Source organism: Chrysemys picta, chromosome 2, assembly GCF_011386835.1.
Source record: "Chrysemys picta bellii isolate R12L10 chromosome 2, ASM1138683v2, whole genome shotgun sequence".
Taxonomy (NCBI): Eukaryota; Metazoa; Chordata; order Testudines; family Emydidae; genus Chrysemys; species Chrysemys picta.
Window position 1 is genome coordinate 201239110 of NC_088792.1, and position 19856 is coordinate 201258965.

At 39.3% G+C, this 19856-nt stretch overlaps 1 protein-coding gene and 1 long non-coding RNA gene across 10 annotated transcripts in view; one reads left to right on the forward strand and one right to left on the reverse strand.

Moving 5' to 3' along the window:
* The window catches only part of SPIRE1 (spire type actin nucleation factor 1), a 172077-nt gene that overhangs the window by 1166 nt on the left and 151055 nt on the right, over positions 1 to 19856 (forward strand). For 8 of the 9 annotated variants that reach the window (XR_006172795.2, XM_065585230.1, XM_008164398.4 and 5 more), the window contains exon 2: positions 17141 to 17175. Coding sequence is in view for 6 of the 9 variants with exons in the window: in XM_008164398.4 (XP_008162620.2) it covers positions 17141 to 17175 (35 nt within the window). In the remaining 3 variants the exon portion in view is untranslated. Of the gene's footprint in view, positions 1 to 501; positions 600 to 17140; positions 17176 to 19856 lie in introns of those variants that run through there. The other variant, XM_042843142.2, reaches the window with a different exon arrangement.
* LOC135981683 (uncharacterized) lies at positions 303 to 17819 on the reverse strand. The gene is made up of 2 exons (XR_010598821.1): positions 17567 to 17819; positions 303 to 745 (listed from the first exon to the last, which is right to left on the reverse strand). It is a non-coding gene; the product is annotated as an uncharacterized LOC135981683 (long non-coding RNA).

The window sequence follows — 19856 nt, forward strand, 5'->3', positions numbered from 1 at the left end:
CTCCCGGCGCCCACCCCCGCAGCCCTGCGGGTGAGTCTGAGCCCCGGGCCCTTCCCTTTTCCCACTGCTATTGACCTGGGGCTGTTCCAGCCTCCGCCCCTTCCCCACGCACCCGGCTTCCCCCCTCCAGCCGCACCGAACTGAATCTGGTGTCGTCCCCCCCCCACCCCCCATCCTTTCCCGTTCACACTGGGAGTAAATCCCTTTCCCCAGAACCCGTCCGCCTGCGGCCACGGCGATTCTGCTCCTGGTTCGCCTGTGTGTGAATCCCGCTGTGTGTGAATGTCACATTTCACCATCCCTGCTATAAATGGCTGTATTGAACTTGGGTCAGGGGTCTCCCATGTTGGGTCCTACTGTACATCTTGTCTCCCCCTCCCCCCCATCGTGGTTGTTGCGGAGACGAGCAGCACAGAGCCCGCAGAATGGCAGAGAATTATAGCCGGACCGCTCGGGGAGGCGGGGCCCCAGGGGGTGTGTGTGTGCTGCACTTTAGAAGGGGTCAGAGCAAATCGGACTCAGTGGCTTTCTTTGCGATAGCTTGTCTAGTGTAACACTGCACTGGTTCTACCAAGCTGGACTGACTAACAGTGCCCCAGGTACACAAGGGTGTGTGTGTTGACTTGATTTGGAGAGCTCCGGCGGCTCCTTCAATCAGAATCCTTCTGCTGGTGGGAGAGGGAGTCTGGAGAAGGGAAATCGATGAAAGCTGCCCATGTAGGTCAGCATGACGAGGGGGAAGGCGCTGCAAAGCAAAACAAAGAGAGCAGCTGTCAGAGAGACCGTGCACAGTGTTCGGAGGACTGAATGTTGAGGGGGAGGAGGAGGTATTAACGGTGTATGCCTTCTTTTGTTGCTTTGTTTGTGCCATTTGGCATAAAAAAAAAGTAGTAAATTTTTCGGGAGAAGACCAAATTAACAGAGGCATATAGTGGTTAGGGAGTAATACTATAACATATATAATAAAAGCTTATTTGTATGCATTTTTGATATCCAGGGTAGAACATACAGGATATGAAATATATTTTAAATGTATGACGCCCACACAGATATACAATATGTATGTGCAGTATTTTATAATGGAGTATAATTATAGTGTATAATGTATATTTTGGTGTATGAGTAATATAAAACCATATTATAAGTATTTATAAGATGTACCTTTCAAATGTCTCTGATTATATTACCTCTCCTAAAACATTTTTGAAAACAGATCAGCATCTTAGAACACTCACCAGAAATAGATTGATGTTATAGATAGGTATGGTAACATTAGCCAAATATCAAAACAATCTATATCTGCCAGTGACATAGCACATACCACTAGGTATTTTAAAGCTTATAGAAATAATGTATTTTCAGTTGTCATCAAATTTTTAAGTTCATGGAGTTTCAAAGCTCATGTTCATAAGTGAAAAAGCCTATAAGCTCTTTTTTTATGTAAACGAAACTTGATTTCTGTATGAAATCTAAAACCGTCAGTATGAAGGATATAAAAGTGAAGCAGATCTCACAGATAATAGCATCCCAAAAGTCCACATCATGATAAGAGTAAATGTCAGTGAAATTCCTTAATAGGAATCAAGATTTGAAAATTGATATAAGACAGAGGATTATTATATAAAGTCTTCAAAATGGGAGTAACATAAATTAAGCATTTAGAACATGAATACTAATCTGGAATTATGAATTAATGAAGTCTTTTAAAAGATGCCTGTCTGGACAAACAGTGGCAGAGAATTACAGTAATCCTGTCTGGAACTAGTGAGGGTGCATACAAATATCAAAATACATAGGGTGAAAAATAAGACCTAATCTTGTGATATTAGTCTAACGGAAATTCCAATTTAAAATTGATCTGGAATGCTTTTTAAATAAATAAATAAATAAAAAGTCTGATATTACATCAATTGAAAATTTTACACAACTCCTACTAACCAGTGGGACAAAACCTCCACAACCAGCCCCTGCATTTTGCAGGGACACAGGAAGAGAGTTGTGCACTGCAGAAGCACATTTTCAATCAGACATTTTTTCAGAAAATGTATTAACTTATTACATCTCTCTTGTTTTTGTTTATACCTCCTTTCCTTTCCTGGCTTCACTCCACTTCCTCTTTTCTTTCTTATAACAGATCATGATATATCTTTTTCTTAGTTGCCTTCAGTAAGGCCCTGTCTAGGCAAGGATTAAAGTGTGATGTAAAGCTCAGGCTCCTCATTAGGCTTTAACTTGACCAGTTTATCTCATGTTAAATGTAGTGTGCCTTGTCTACACTAGACTTCTAAAATGTATTGCTTAGCTAATACAACTCTACCCCAATATAACACATCCCGATATAACATGAATTCGGATATAACGCGGTAAAGCAGTGCTTGGGGGGGCGGGGCTGCGCACTCCGGCGGATCAAAGCAAGTTCAATATAACACGGTTTCACCTATAACGCGGTAAGATTTTTTTGTCTCCCGAGGACAGCGTTATATCGGGGTAGAGGTGTATCATGCTTTAAATCCTAGTATAGACAAGGCCTAGTTTTTTTTTTTTTTTTCCATTTTTCCCTCCAACCCCTTATATAATGTTCTCTCTTTTCCTACATTTTATTCCCTGTCTTCTCCCTATTTTTTGTGTGTCACCCTCAAACATCTATTCATATTACCTACTCATGTTTAGGTCTTGAAAATCTTACTATACACCTAAGAGCCAGAGAACCAAACCCGTTACCCAAAGATTGATATAAAAGATTGGGTGGAGGAGGTGGCCAAGGGGGCAATGCTTCTTCCTCCCCATATACTGGAAAAAGGAAAGATGCTGGGATTCCTAGATCCTGCTCACTGGCTCCATCTTTTGTATCCGCCTCCAGCTGATAGGTGTCTGATAAATTTGAATCCTCCGCTCAACACCACCCATGGCTGCTGAAAAGGATCAATGTTCTCTGTGTTCCTCCCTCCCACCCTATATCCTTCTGACAGTTGTAATTTTTTGGGAGTGGTTTTGCAAAATATACCTCTTCCTCAGCTTTCTGGATTCTGCCAAGGTGTTCTGAGGGTGTGCGTTCTTTAGTACTATTCTCTCAGCCTCTGTTTTAAGGTCCTCCTCTGCAGTGGGTAGGTGTAATGCTTCTGGCTCATGGCTTTCACAAGCAGCAATAGCATGAAATAAACCTGATTCTAGCTTTTCATTGCTACTCACAATCTTCTGGTTAGTAGCAATGAAAATTAACAAGAATCATAGTTTCATTTTGCTGTAGCTTCGGAAGCAATGAGCAGTAGCACAGGCACTGGAGCTGTCTGTAGACTTAGGAAGACAGCACTGCATTAGTTTGTGTTTGGAAGATTAAACCGAAGTTATCTCCACAAACATAAAAGCTAGAAATTAATTACTATTTAAATTAAAAAACAGATTCTACAGAAATTGATGACATTTTTCCAGAACAGCTTCCTGCAAGTGGATTTTTCAAACCCTGCCTTACATCATTAGGGGAATACACAGCTATTTTTGAATTTACAAATAAATAGATTTTTAAAATGAAACTGACTAGACTTAGCATATAAAACGAAGAAACACAGCTTTGTTCTGTTCCTCCTGCAGAAATTGATGGTATCACAACTAGTTCAGATGAGCATAAAGGGCCTGATCCAAAGCTCAGTGAAATGATTTGTAGCCTTTCCATTGACTTAAATTGGTTTTGGATCAGGCCCAGGGTTACCTACCATAAAGAGCTGTGTATGTCTGCAATGTCATCAGTTTGTACAGAAGAAATAACTCTGAAGTTGGGTCCTATGAGGTACGTAAAAGAGAAAACGATTCTTAAATACTTTGTTTTAGTTATCTGTGCATTATGTTAATGATTAGGATCCTACATTTTTTAACATTTAAAATATTTTTTTCTGTTAAATTTCTAATGAATAAAAGCAAAGATATTCTGAATTTAGGTGCTAGTCCATCCTACTCATCTTTATTCCTGCAGGACATGTGGAGCTCAAAAGCTAGTCTCTTGCACCAAGCTTTATTTTTCTGTAGTAATACATATAAGCATATTTGATTCTAGCTTTATTGTACAGGTTTAATTTATCAAAAGAAGCAAATATTGGATGTTGGTTGCTGTTTTTGTATACAATGGAATCCTGTGTGTATGGGCAAATAAAGGAGTCCCCCGAGAATGGTATCTTGGTTTAGTGAACATTCAGGCTTTGTTGAGGATGTGATCAGTCATGCCTGTCAGTATAGCATATGCTAATGGAACAGCAAATGCAGAGATAAAGCAGTATTACAGAATTAGCTTTAGAGATGCCTATAAAGTACCTGACTGTCTTCAGAGTATATTGCAAATCTCATCAGTTTGCTAGATGGGGAAGAAATAAACATTAAAAATGTAATAAGTATAAATAGATTAATCTAGCAGAAATGAAGTGCTGAGTCCACTATGATCACCTTAGTGTGAATCATAATTACTCTAGTATGTAAATGCTACAGATATGTGGGTTCTTATATAAAATTGCAGAAACCAAGAAGGTACAAAATATGTTTAACTCAAATGGTTTGTCCTTCGTTACTTATGTTTTATGAAAAATTAATTTATAGCAACATTTGATAAAATGCCAGAGCAGATAAAAACAAAACCTCTGTATAAGTTAGATCAGTGTTTCTCAGTCTTTTTGGTACCAGGGACTGGCTTGCTGCCTTCCTAAACTGTGTCAGGGAGATCTCAGAGACGGGCAACTGGTCACTGAGAAATATTAGAACATTTTGGTGTAGAGATGTTTCATTATATAAATGCTATTGTGAATAAGCATTTCTTATATATTATTTAAACCTCAAGCATATAGTTGAGGTGACAGTTATATGACTATTAAAAACTGATATTAAATCCTTGGCAATGTATTCATCAGTGTTAGAGTTGAACAAATATAAGGTTACTTTTCAGAAATAAGGTTGTTGCTGTAACTGATCTGCCAAATTTTAGTTATTAAAAGCTCTAGCTTACATATTCCTTACATATGAGAAAATCTTTGAGATGGAAAAATATACTCCGAAGTCTCAGTTTCCTTTACGTGCTCCCTTAGGGCCAGATCCAATACCTGTATAAAGTCAATGTATAGGTGTCTGTTAACTTCAGTGGGGATTGGATTGAGCTCCTAAAGAGGAGGGATGGCTTTGAGGAATTGTGGAGGGGGCAAGCGGTGGTTTGAAAATCTCACAAAGACAGTCTCCAGCTGTCAATCATGAGGGCTGGCACATCCACAGTGCTCCCTTCCCATTCTCTACTGAGCGTGTGGCTTCCCAGAGAACGGTGATGTCAGTGGATGTTCTTTTCCACCATCCTCCACCTCACACGCCCACGGATAGAAGGCAAAGTGGAGAATTACTGCTCGTTTGACCAGCATTAATTATTATGCACATTTAATCCTCAAAATCTTCCACTAGTTGATGGAAGCACAGAGAATGTGTGCTCCTTGCCTCTACCCCAAAAAGATTTGTAGAGTGTTGACTACAGAGTGGTTTTCACGGACTGTATACTGTAGGGGAATGGTTTCTGCTGTTCTGCCCTTCTTGCACCCTTTGTGTGACTCTATATTGGAAAGGAGTATATGGGGCCTATTAACTTCAGATCTAGTTCATGGCAAGAAATGCTTTTTCCCATCGGTCTTTCAAAAAACATTGTTTAGAAAAATATATATAGGTTATTTTTAAAGAAAGGAAAGACATCATACTTCTAGTAGTATTGACCCTTTGAAAGAAAATGGTGTGACAGATGGCAATTTCCTGTAATATTTTCAACAAACCTTTTTGAATTAAGTTAAACTTTACTGAATTTAGCTTAAGTATTTTAGAAGCCCATTATGTTAAAAATGCAAATGGTTTATGTATTGTGGGATTGTATGGAACTTCTTTAGGAGAACGAGAGGATTAATGCAATCTTTGGGAGATATTAGGAACTTCAAAGTACTTTTTGAGACAATACGTATGAAGTAGATTTCCTAGGAAATATTGGTATAAAGGAAATGCAAATTAAACACCTGGAATCTATCCATTTGAAGCTGTAGAGTTGAGCAGAGACTTGTTGTCTGGCTGATTACATATTCAGGTTTTCTTCAAAGAACCTAACCAGATAAATGAGTGATTCACAGATTCATGTGTGGTTACTGTTCTGGGCAGAAGAGTGTTATGAATTCGAAACGACAGGAACATCTGTGTGTGGGGGTTTTGAAGGACAGCTCACCTACCAGAGCCCATGCTGGAGTTACATCTCTGGTAAGCTTATTAGCATGTGTGCAAGTCCTTCTGTAATTTTTAATATGTTTTCTGTGTATTGCTTTTACCTTAAGAGTAAAATGTGCTTACTTAGAACTGTGTGGTAACTTGTAACTGGGGCAATTATATTGTATACCGTCTCTGAGGAAAGAAGCGAAGCATGCCTGCTTAGGAAGACTGTCTTTTGCTGGAAATAACCCAGAGAAGGCAAGGAATTGTTCTGCCTGGAAATATCTTGGTCAGAAGGGGGAGAGATGCTGGTCTCCATCCAAGAGAGATGATGGCTGGAAAGCTGGAAGCCTAGATGGGGTGCCCTTGTGGAACTATAGAGGGGGAGGAGAGGCACAGTTGCGCTGAACTGTGATAAATGCATCAGAATAGCCATGAATTCCCTGTTTTGGTTTTAAAATTTGTTGCTTTTAATATTTGAAAGTATGTATGCTTTGAGAAATTAGTACTCCTTATAAGCTTAAATTAATGTTTAATTATCTCTGACTTTGAGTTTTTATTTTAACATATCCAGAAATGAGACTTACTGCTATTTAATGATAGTAAAGTTTGGTATCCTAAAGCCTCATAGTTACTTGTAGTCCTCAGTACATTGATAGAGTGGACAGGTAAGAATGGCAGGCATCATTTTATATCAACTAATGGGGTAGGGTGGAAGTGGAACAGACACTAGTCACTAGAAAGGAAGAGAAAAACAATTCTTGTGTTAAGCTGTGAAAGAGCTACCATGAACCTTAGGCCTTGTTACACTGGCTTTTGCCATTGGTGTAGCTATACCAGTAAAGTCCATTAATTCTAATCATGGTTTACAGGGATATACCCTGTGCACTAAGAGTTCACACCAGTGCCCCTACATTGATGGCTAAAAACTCTAGCGTAGACAAGACTGGAGAGGGAGATGACAAATAAGCAAAGGACAAAAAACTTCATGGTAAGGAAGAAGTATATTGCCAAAAGACACCTTGTAATGTGTCTACAACATTACTTAGGCAAGAAGCCTGACAAAAATAGAGGGTGACCTTGAAGTACACACACAAGGGAATATAACCAAAATGTGGTGGGTTGACAAATCAATGAAGGAATGAGGAATAAATAATGAACAATTGAGATTTTAGGCAAGATCAAAGGAAAATATAAAAGCAAGAAATAGCCTTAAATATAACTTACTGTAATTTAGCCTAAATGTAACCTACTGCTCTAGGAAATATTGGCAGAATTGTAGGATTCAGACATTGTAGGTTCATCATGACAATAATGATAATAAAAAGGGTAAGTTAATAGGATTTTGCTATAGAATGCCAGATCAAAGGGAACAATGATGAGATAAAATTTCTGAGACAAGAAAAGCCAAATTGGTGTCCCTAGCCTTTGTTTGCCAGAAGCTGGAAATGGGCAACATGGGATGGATCACTTGGTGATTACCCGTTCTATTCATTCCCTCTGGGGCACCTGGCATTGGCCACTGTCGGAAGACAGGATACTGGGCTAGCTGGACCTTTGGTCTGACCCAGTAGGGCCATTCTTATGTTCTTATGGAATAGTTATTATATATTACTTGAATTACTGTGGCACTTAGGAGCCCTAGTCCTGGATCAGGACCCCATTGTGCTAAGCAATATATAAACAAAGAACAACAATACTGTCCCTGTAGAGTCCTACTGCTCAATCCAAGACCAGCGGGACCTGACTACAATTATGGGTTTGAGTTGGAAAACAACCTGACCCTCTCATGCTCAGGTTGGCTCTCCTCCTCCTGCCCATGGGGTCGGCATGGTGCAGCAGGGGGCTGCGACTGGCAGGAGCCGAGGACGCAGCCACTGCTGCACTGACCCTAAGAGCAGGAGATAGTGGCAGTGCTGACTCAGGTTCTGAGGGAAGGGTTAGGTAGGAAAACACCTCAGCCTTCTTGGGTTGGATGGGCTTGGATCTGGTTCAAGTCTCAGTTGGGTTTAAAAATTAGTCCTGAGCAGATATCTAAGTCCCTGCTCCAAAAACTCACAATCGAAGTATAAACAAGAGACTCCAGATGATTACAGACAGATGGGGGAGTACCAGGAAACTAGAGACCATATTAGTCATCAGGGTAGTCAGCAGCCTAACCAGCAGTCAAATTTTTTGTAGGCATCACAGAAATGTAGAGTTTTAAGGGAGGTTTTGAAGGAGGATAAGGAGGGCTTTCTGTGGAGGTTTTCTGGGAGCTCCTCCCAAGTGTGAGGGGAATCATGGGAGAAAGCATGAAGGGGCTTGTTTGAAAACTTAACAAATGGGTGGTGGAGGCTTGTATTGTGGGCCAGCTAGAGGTGGGAGTTGACATCTTGGTAGTGAATGAGAGATGATAGCTAGAGTGAGGATTGATTATGAAGGAACTTGAAAATGAAGACAGGCATCTTATATCTGAGGTGATAGAGTAGGGGGAGCCAGTAGAGAGATGCAAAGAGCGGGGTGACATGGTCAAAACGACCAGCAAGAAAAATGATATTTGCAGTAGCATTATGAATGAATATAAAGGGAGCAAGATGGCATTTGTCAAGGCCAGAGAAAAGGATGTTGCAGTAATTGAGACGTGACATGATGAGGGGAATGGAAGATATCTATAAATTATGAAGGATTAATCCTACAAGTTTGGGAACATAGCACAAGAAGGCTTTTTTTAATTTTGTGGTACAAGAACTAGGACGGGGGACATTGCTCTTTTACTTTTAGATGAATTCATGAGTTAGCACAGGGCGATTGATACTTTAGTAATGCTTATAAAAATACTTTTATAATGCTTAATAAATACTGTCCCACTTCAAATACACTCTCAGGTTAGTCTTACTGGCAAATGTAGATAATTAAAATATGATTGAGAATGAAATGTGAATTTTAGCACAACACATTTTCAAAGTAACAGAAGCCAGACAGATATATAATGCAATTAAGAGTATGCAAAAACTAAAGCCAAGGTAGAGAACAAACAAAATTGCATTAATAAGATGATAAACTTTTAAAATGGAGGCATAAGAGGTAAAAAAGACCGTGAGACTGGGCAAAAGTAATGAATTGACAAGAAAGATGAATACAGTTATATGCTGCAGGATTATCAAACTAGGATGGTGGTAAATAGCTTTGGTGAAATCCTGGCTCCATTGAAGACAATGGCAGAACTCCCATTTTCTTCAGTGGAATTAGGATTTCTCCCAATAAATGTCTCCTCTCAGACTTCACATTCCTTTTCCCCTTCTAGTTTACCTGCTGTCCCTACATCTGCTGCCACATCCTAGACTCCCTCTTGCTCCCTCCATATTTGTCTGTCGCCCCATTTCATTTTTATTCCTGTCCTCAACATGTTCCTCCGCTCCCCGATATTGCCCAGCACCTGTAGTCTCTTTTCCTACCTCTCCACGTTGCCCTGCAACACTCTCAAGTCTTGGTGTTACCAGCTCCCACAGTTTTATCAAAAGTCTCTCAATATTTGGTGTTCTTAATGCTCCAGCTCCTGGAATCAAGTGATTACATCATAATCTCAACTTCAATTTAAAAAAGGAAATTTCCTGTCCTTAAAGTTTCAGAGAGAAGCTTGAAAATGTGACCAGTGTGCACCCTAAAGGCTCAAAAATCTAAGGCAAACTAAATATTATATTTCTAAAATCTCACTATATTTCGGGGCCTGACTCACAGTTTCTAAACACTTGGGGTTAACAATGCTGCATCTGTTCCCTGACTACTAAATTCCTCAGCACTCCTCTTCCCTCTCTCTGGCCTCCTGCACATTCCGACTACCTGGTATGGCCATCTTGCCTGAGGGCAGCCTGGCTTCAGCCATACTAGAAATGGTGGGAATTATTTCCTATCTTTACTATGGGACAGCCTCACTCCCACATGCAGAATGGAAGGAAACGGCAGCCAACTTCAGTGAGGACAAACTGGGCTGAAGCCCTATTGGCAATAATGGGAGATGGTGGCCATGGAGAATGAGGGCAAAAATTCATGAGACATTATTAATTAGACTAAATATGTATTTTTCCCTTTGTATTTAGTTAATCAGAGGACATCTTTAGCCAGCACTTAATATCACTGGAGTGTCTGATTTTTAAATCTTGAGTGGTACCTGAGAAACTGAAGGTAGATTTTTCTTGACCTCTAACTTCATCTCCACTCTAGAATGTTTCTGAGTTACTCTCACCAGTTAATCACAGACTTGCATGTTAGGCAGTTCATTGCACATCATGCTATATGCTCTGATGGTTCCACCTTATTCATTGCAGAATACTTTTTTCCCATGCTGATCCTGTCTGAATATGATTATCTACTTTAGGTATACACTTATTTTACACTGTAAGAAAGCAGGCATAGTACTTAAGCAGCAAATTAATGTTGCACCCAAAATGAGTTTCAGCTGTATTGCTAGGCATAGAATTTCCTCACTTACAGTAGTTATTTTGTGTGTGTGTCTTAGAGGTTTTCTAAAATCACATCAGATATTAATTACAAAGGAACTTTTTGAAACATGAACTGTTAGCCCCTGGAGTGGCCCACAAATTGTTCTGTAAAGAAGCATGGACTACTGATAAATTGGGCTCATTTTAAAAAGGCATTGTATTATGTGTATGTAGTGTAATTGTAGCCATGTCAATCCCAGGATATTAGAGAGACAAGTGGGTGAGATCTTTATTGGACCAACTTCTCTCTTGTGTTAGGTGCGTCACTTAAAGAGATCAAATATGAAAATGATTATTTGTTTTACCCCTTCAGACCGGTGGGGGTTCTCCTGTTGGTGTAGGGGCAATCCACCTCCCTGAGAGGTGGTAGCTTGGTCGACAGGAGAATTCTTCCATCGACCTCAGCACTGTGTATACAGGGATTTAGGTCATTTTAACAATGCCAGTCAGGTATGTGGATTTTTGACACTCCTGACTCATGTAGTTAAACTGATCAAATTTTCTAGTGTAGACCAGGCCAAAACCCATGATTTTTAGTGTCTAGCAAAGTTATTAATTTAAGATCCCAGGCTTGTCTTTTGAAGGTGTTGTGCATGTTTCCTCTGAGGCTGAGGACTGAGAGATCAGATATGGAGTGATCATTTTATGAAAAGTGTTTGCCTACTGGTAATAAAGTGTTTTTGTCTTTTATCATTTTTCTATGTGAGTTCATTTGAGAGCATGATTGTCTGGTTTCACCCTCATAGTTGTTATCGGGGAATTTAGTGCGCTGGATGAGGTACATCACATGTTGTAATAGGCATGTGTAGTACCCATGGATCTTGAAAGGTGTGCTGTGGAGGGAGGGTATTGATCACTGTAGCAGTGGAGATGTGTCTTCAGGTTTTGCATCTGTTGTCACGGCAGGGTCTGTTGCTGCTTTGAGTTGGTGGGTCCTGGTCTGTTGAGTGCTTCTGATGATGAAGTTGGGGGGTTGTTTGTGAAAAAATTCTTTCAGGATATGGTCCACATTGATTATGGGTTGTAGTTGTTAGTGATATCCTGTATGGGTTCCAATGTGAATGCTGCAAATATGCTTGGGGGGTGGGAGGGAGGGAGGAATGATCACATGACTAGACTGACTGTAAATTATGTCTTTCTTTATTGTTGTAGGTGTTTTGATAGCATCACACTACTGTAGTCCAGATTCTGCAATTCTGGCCAAACAAAAAATATTCGTATTCAGTTCCTTTTCACTTTCAGGGATAGTGAAAGCTGTTGTGTTGGTTAATACATGAGTAAATGAAATGCAGAAGAGCACAATCATATTTCCCATTGCTTCCCAACAGTAACAGTTCTACAAGTCTCTGGAGCAAGTTAGCACTGCAACTTCATACAGTGAAATCTGTGTGAGAGGTCACCCTTATGGGTAGTCACCTGTCTATAGCCCATCAGAGAATATCCCAAAGAGAACTGAGTACAGGTTTGCTCCACCTTCCTAATAAAGACCTCCAGTAAGCAATTTATTTTTGTTAGTCGCTTGATCAGTTTAAATTTGTACAGATTATATGGGGTGTGATATTTGCTACACATGCAGGATATGATCCTAATTAGTTGTACTAAGCATCTCCTGAGCATAGTCAGCTGAAACATAAACTGTTATCTGCTGTTGTGTGGTACACAGTGAAATGTAAATGTGCTAATGTACTGTACCACTCGTGTCCACTGTTCATAATTTTTGTAAGCATAAAATTCAGTTCTCGTCTATGCTGATATGTTCCTCCTCACAAATATGAAAATAAAAGCTTCAGATTCAATCTGCATATCTTCAGTAGCAACATAGCTTCAACGCATCTTGTTAAATTATATATTATCTAAACTATATGAAATGAATTTGTTTGGTAGTAATGCTCAAACAAGTCTTTAGATTTTCTTTATGGTAAAGAAATAGAGCGTTGCCTTATTGTGGATACGGCAGCAATTATTGTTCCTTCCCCATTGAAGGGGAAGTGACGTTTTTGTTGGTGGGGGGTGCGTGGGGTGGGGCGGAGGTTTGTTACAAATGGGAATTTGTGATGGAAGAATCTAAGACTCAGTCCTGTGTAATCCTGATCCTCATCTGGGAGTTGAGGGTGCTCAGCAATTTACATGGATGTGGATATGCATTGTACAACTTCCTTTAACCCAGCATGCGGAGTGGCATGGGAGAAAGCATGAAGGTGCCTGTTTGAACATGCAACAACTGCGTGATGGAGGCTGGCATCATGGGCTGATTGGAGGTGGGCATTAATGGCTCAATAATGAATTAGAGATGATAGGTAGGGTGTGGATAGATCATTAATGGCTTGGAAAGTGAAGACAAGTAGCTTATGTTTTATGTGATAGAGAAGGTGGAGTCAGTAAAAAGATGCAAAGAGAGAGGTGACGTGGTCAAAGAAATATTGCAGAAATAGAGGGGACTTAGAAGGGTAACAGACTTGTCCCCAAATAATTTTTTATCTACTATGGCAGTTTCTGTGATCTTATGCATAATTGTAGTTAGATCTGAAATGTTATGCAGCTTTACAGAAATATGTTGGTGTCTGTTCTTAATTTATAAAGTTTTGTTGCCCAGTTGGAGCATTTGCAAATAAAGGGGATAAATAACCTAACTTGATCCATCCTATAGATTTGTTACCTTAAAAACAGACCACAGAGAAATTAAAGGAACTCTATTCTGCCTTGAAAAGTGATGATAAATCTAAGTACTGGTGTCAGCATACGTGAAGTAAGGAAATCTTCTAAAATTCACATGTGCTTCCTCTTGAGGGGGAAGTATGTAGGATATATCAAAGGTAAATGAAGGTGTATCTTGAGACTGTGTATCAGAGATGAACTAGATAAAATGTCATTTTGACAATCTGTACACCTTTGGGCCTCTGTTGAGGCACCTGAACTGTTATTGAAGTTTTGGCTAAGACTGTAAATATCAAGTTTATCCCCTTAGGACCTGAACATTGCTTTAAAATGTAATAGTGAATGCACCTGTTGTGCTCACAGTAGTTGAAACTGTCTAGTAAGTAGTTTTAAAGATCTCATGTGTTGGAGCATTGGAGAGTCATTTCAACTTGTGCCCAGTTTTTTGGTGACTTGAAGTTCTGGTGGATTTCTGTATATCAGTGTTTCCTAAACTTGGGACGCCGCTTGTTTAGGGAAAGCCCCTAGCGGGCCGGGCCAGTTTGTTTACCTGCCGTGTCCGCAGGTCTGGCCGATCATGGCTCCCACTGGCCGGGGTTCACTGCTCCAGGCCAATGGGAGCTGCTGGAAGCGGCGGCCAGTACGTCCCTTGGCCTGCGCCGCAGCTCCCATTGGCTTGGAGCAGCGAACCGTGGCCAGTGGGAGCTGCGATTGGCCGGACCTGCAGACGCAGCAGGTAAACAAACCGGCCTTGTCTGCCAGGTGCTTTCCCTAAACAAGTGGTGTCCCAAGTTTGGGAAACACTGCTGTATATTATTGAATGCTATACACTTTTTACAAAACATGTATCCTAACGTTTGGGGTGTACATTTGTTGGAGATATTTATTAATTGGGCTTTGGAAAAATACCTCCTTATGTTTTTGGAACAGCATTATCAATAAATTCATCTGTTTAAGAAAATAGTTAAATTGTATTTAAAATTTTTAGTGACTGTGTCCTATTTATTTAATGTAACAGTCATGTACATCTTACATGAAACCAAAAATGCTCTGTGCATGTATACATATGTTGGTCCTCCATGATTCAATTGGAATCATAATGGTCTTAAAAAAAATTAAAAGCAGTCTTTAAAAGACACTCTTGAGTTCTGCCTGCTAATATAGGAAAACAGTGCTAAGCATTCAGTTTATGTTGGCTACAATTCAAGGTGAAGGTGAATGACTTACATTTTTGCGAGCTAGCTGTCTCATACCCGTTAAGGGTATGTTCAACAAACCCATTCAATATGAAAAGTGACTAGCTGAGAAATAAAAATAGATTTTATCTGAATGTATGTTGAATCTTCTTAGTACCCAGGCAGTTTTGTATGTCATTTAAATTTCACACATCAAGTCAGCTTGATCTCGTCTATGTGGTGATATGATGCTAATCAGTTGGTTGAGCTGCATGTTCTTTCTCCCAGCTTGGCAGGAAATACGCTAAATAATACTCCTAGTTTTCTATGCAGCTCTGGTCCTTGCGACTTTGCCAATATGTTTTCAACATTTCTCCTCCACTTTCTAAGGGGAATGCTGGTGAACTAAATGGCAGAGTCCCTAAGGACTGAACAACAGTGCTAGTAAATGGGGCAGAAGGGCTCACACTTGAGGGGAATGGACAGAAGAGTCAGGACCCACTAGAGCACACTCCTGTCCAGAGCCTGGAATGGAACCAAAGATCCCTGAGTCTCACCATTCCCCTGTTGCAAATATCCGTGAACCCGTTGACATAGCGTCCCATTCCCCTCTAGTACTGCTCCACACCGAGGACAACTACATACTACTACTATCAGCTATTCTGTTAGCTTAAATGGCAGAGATCTGTGTGGTAGATCTAAAGGTTCCTGCCATGGTGATGAACCATGTGGGTGTCAAGATCCCACATGGTGGAATTTCTGTTTTTTTTTACTTTGCTTTATAAAAAACCTAGGAATGTACACCTACAAAACTATGTTAAAATAAAATTATTAAGGTTGCAAAGTCAATCACTCAGAAGTTAGGAAATGCCAGGGGGCTACAGAGTTAGTGTGGAGGCACAATGCCTCTCTGCCTGAGTGACCCTGACCTTCTGCAGATCCCCTGAAATCAGTGATTCTGGAAGTGGAATCCCTGTTTGTTGTGCAGAGGAGCAAATCCCATCACCTCCCTCCCCAGTGGAACAAATTAAGGAAAACTCTGATGGGGACCTTGCAGAGGTTTCTTCCTGCTGTGAGACATTCTGCAGAAGCTGGCAACTTCTTCTCTTCATGATTTGTGGTCCTATTTGAGTATGTTTACCACAGCAAAAAGGAGCACATGTAGTGAATTCCCTGTACCATAGTCCATCATGTGTTAAGAGTTTAATTCATCTGGGTTCCTTAAGATCAACTGAGTCCATGCTGCTTGAAGTTGGAAGAAAGCCACCAAAGACCCTGGGCCTGAATCCAAATGATTCTTAAGAGCTGCTTTCCCCTCTTATCATATGGATGGATTCTGTTGCTGTCATGCATCTAACTTGCTGAGTAACTTGCTGAGCTTGACTAACCATATTAATTTTAAAAGAAAACAAACAGAAATCCAGTGGTTTTTTTTCTCCATTCCCATTTTCCTCCTTACATCTAGTTGTTAAGGGGGAGAAAGGAGGAATAATGACGTATATTAACATGCTTTGTTTCATGTCTATAGAAAGAGAGTGTTCTTAACTACAGCCAGTTATAGATTCCCTGAGCATGCTTTGTGGCATTAACTTGACATATTCAGTAATGTATGTTTTCAATATACAGTATGATCATAGGAGGAGTCCTAGTTAGTGTTTCTGGCTGTCCGAATAAAGGAGGTAGGGAAAGATGCAAAGGTTTCTATCTAATTCTTCTAGAGTTAATTCTGCTGAACTTCAGGGTCATGAATTACAATTTGGTTGTGTGAGTGCCACATTGCATTTAAAAAAAAAAAAAAAAAGGCAGGGCTGGAATTTTTCAATTTATTGATCATTATTTAAATAATCACAAATCAGGCAAAATAAAAAATAGTGTTAGATTAATAAAATGTTGGAAAACTGGATGAGAGAGGCTTACAAGGATGTTCTGAAGAACAACCTTATCTACTTTAATTGTCTCTCTGTGCTTGAACTTATGTATCATGCTTGTATTGATATTTATTACCCCCAAGTAATGATATGAATAAAATGATTGGTGTTTTCTTATGAATCCATTTGGGGTTTAGATATATGGCTTAGAGCATGAGGAAATAGATTTTTTTTTCCTATCTGTCTATAGGTATATGCTGCTGCTACGAGTTTAAGCTTACACAATTTAGTCGCATACATCTAATGATAATGTCAAGTGCATTGAAGCTTCATGTTTATAAAAATAGGCGCTGTGAAGGCTTAAAATAAACAAATTGGTTTTGTTCTTATTAAATATACGTGATGCATAAATGGGTATATTACTTGATCACACATTTCAGTGGAACAAAGAATAGGCACACTCATGTTACCATGATGGAAGCCAGAGAAGTGCCTAATTAAGTTACTGAAAACAGTACCATCACTTTTTACATACCACGTTAACTGCTGATTATTTTTAAATTGTTTTTTCTTGATTGAAATGGACTTCAAGCAGCAGACTAGAAAAGCACTTTTTGAGCAGTTCAAATGGATCTGTACTGGATATAGCAAGGTCTCATGTCAGTGTGGTTTTAAGGGACTTAAATAAGAGTTTAGTTCTGAGCTGGCTGTTGTCTTTTACGTGAAACCATCTGAAAATAACTTTAATTTTTTCCTACAGGTAAATCAGGACGTTCACACTGCACAGAAACAGAGGTAAGAGAAATATCTCAAATTTCCTGTTGGTGTTTATTAATTCAGCACACCTCTTGCTACAAATTTCTCATAAGTGAAACTGCTGTATATTTTTATCCTACATTTATCATTACCAAGTCCTGCTGTAAAATACAAAATGTATGTATGGCTTGTGTTAATAGCTACATAGTCAGGGAATAGTTTGCTACAGGATACTCTGTCCTACATTCATAAAGGGAAGAAAGAAAGTGGGAAAGATTATGCAGGCAACATACATTGGTTCAATTTTTAGCTAATTTATGTGTTGCATAATGCAGACATTATCTTATTTTGTATAGCTTCTTTCATAGAAACCATTTCCCAATACACTTACTTTAGCTGGCTCAAAGGTGGTAATGATTTGTATACTTACTGCATGATCTGAAGCAATTCAAGATGCCTGATGATTCTTTACACTTACGGTAGTTTGTCAAGAGTTGGGTGCAAAATAATCAGACGACTGCAAGATCATCATATTTGTGTGAGCAAAATCCTCATGATTTGTAATATTCTTTTTAAAATTTCCCTTTCCAGAGCCAAGAAGCAAAGAAAGACTTTGCAAAAAATGAGCACTTATTAGTCTGGCCTTGAAAATATCATATTCTGTGCTGTCTGTTGGCTGTGCTATATTAGGAAACTGGCAAGGGCTACACTGGTATTACTGATAGTGCTGGTAAATAAACAGATATTTTAGTATCCTCATGACCCATATAAGTTGCAACAAGTTATTTTGGTCAATGTATCAGTGGCTTTGTGTGTAATCATTTTGCTGACTTGTGACTGCTGAGATTGTAGAACCACTTGTTCTTTCAGATGAATGTCAACAAGGGTTATGAATGTTCATTATAAAGGCATGTTTAGGAGATTAGAAATATACAAACAAGCGTTCGTCTGCTGCCTTTCATGAAATAATACATAATCCTTTTACCACACTTAAAGCTGGATATGAAGGTGATTAATATTGTTAAACCATGCAGAGCATTTCTCTCTACAAAGTAATCACCATGTTGAGTAAAGGCAAATATAATTTTCTGAATATTTGCTTAGCATATATTAAATTGATATCTGTGACCAGTGTCAAACAAACAAAATAAATAAAATGTGTTTAAAGATTGCTTTAAAAATATTCAGTAGGTGATCAGAATAGATGTAAATATTCTCAATTATATTAAAATATACTGAAGTACAAGACTCTCTTACCACATATCAATACAGATAATACTTTGTATACATTCATTACATTTCTTTTTTAATTTACCATAATTTTTTGAGTACATAAATACTATGGAGCAGATTCTTAGTCCTAGTTCCTGTACACATGTAATATGGCTATAGGTGGCCAGTTGGGATTTCCCCTGACAGAGGGAAATTATCAACTGACATAAAGACAGCAGAACTCTCCTATGCCAAACTCCACTCTTCCTCATAGTATTAGGGCATGATGGAAGTGGGGAGAGATGGGCTGGGAACAGGATGGAGTGCTGCTCCCCTACAGCAATTCTTAGCTGATGCATGGTTTTTAGGGTCCATAACCAGCTGCTGTAGGTAGATAAGAACAGCTCACAGCCTTCTCCAATTTACATTTTGGCTGGGGCAGGTTGAGAATCGGGAGCAGTTTCTTTGGTACCACAAGTGTCTCTTGACACAGGATTGACAAAGTATTGACATACTTGACAAAGTATGAGTATTCTTATGTTCAAATTATCATCTCATCACATTCATAGGTTAATTCCAAGACCTTATGTAATACTGTTCTGTACTAACTGCTTGACATCAGCTGCTAACAGTCTGGGTTTACACATAGATTAAAAATTCTCAAATTGCCTTAAAATTTGCAGACTAAATTATACATTTTCTCTTTTAAAGAAATAGTTTGTTTTGAAATAATTACAGTTGCTATGATAGTCACATCTCTAAGGATATGTCTACACTGCAAAAAAACACCCATAGCAGCGACTCTCATAGCCCATGTCTATAGACTCAGGCTCTCAAGGCTCACGCTACAGTGCTAAAAATAGCTATGTGGACGTTCCAGATTGGGCTCTGACCCACTGCCTTTCCTCGGCTTCAGAACCTGAGCTCCAGCCCGAACTGGAACATCTACATAGTTATTTTTAGCACTGGAGTGCGAGCCTCAGTCTGTAGACTATGGCCCTGAGGCTTGCTGCCACAGGTTTGGAGGGTTTTTTTGTTTGTTTTTTGTTTTTGTTTTGCTGTGTAGACATGCCTTAAGTGACCATCAAGACATTATTTTTTGTAAATTGAAACAACCTTCTCAGACTTCTTGTTTTGTCCAATGGTCTCAGAAAATGTGTCCTGTCATGATTTTGAGAAATTGTACATGTTCCAGGAAAATAAATTTGGAAATTACAGAGCAATCTGGTCCTCGTCCCATAAGTTTGTTATGGGAAAATCTGAATTGCACTGAGCTCCAAAGTCTGCAAAGCTTTGCCTATGTTTGAGTTTATTACCCCTCTGCTTCTGTCACCTGCCACTCATTTGTTTCTATGTTCATGGTGGTGATGATTTGGCTCCAAATTTGATTAAAATTTTAAAATGATACCAAGGGGGTATCATTGGGGCCTGTCTACTCTGATTCCATTTTAATTTTCTTTTAAACTTGCCCCACTGTCGAACTGAGCATGCTGGCTTTACTGTCAGTA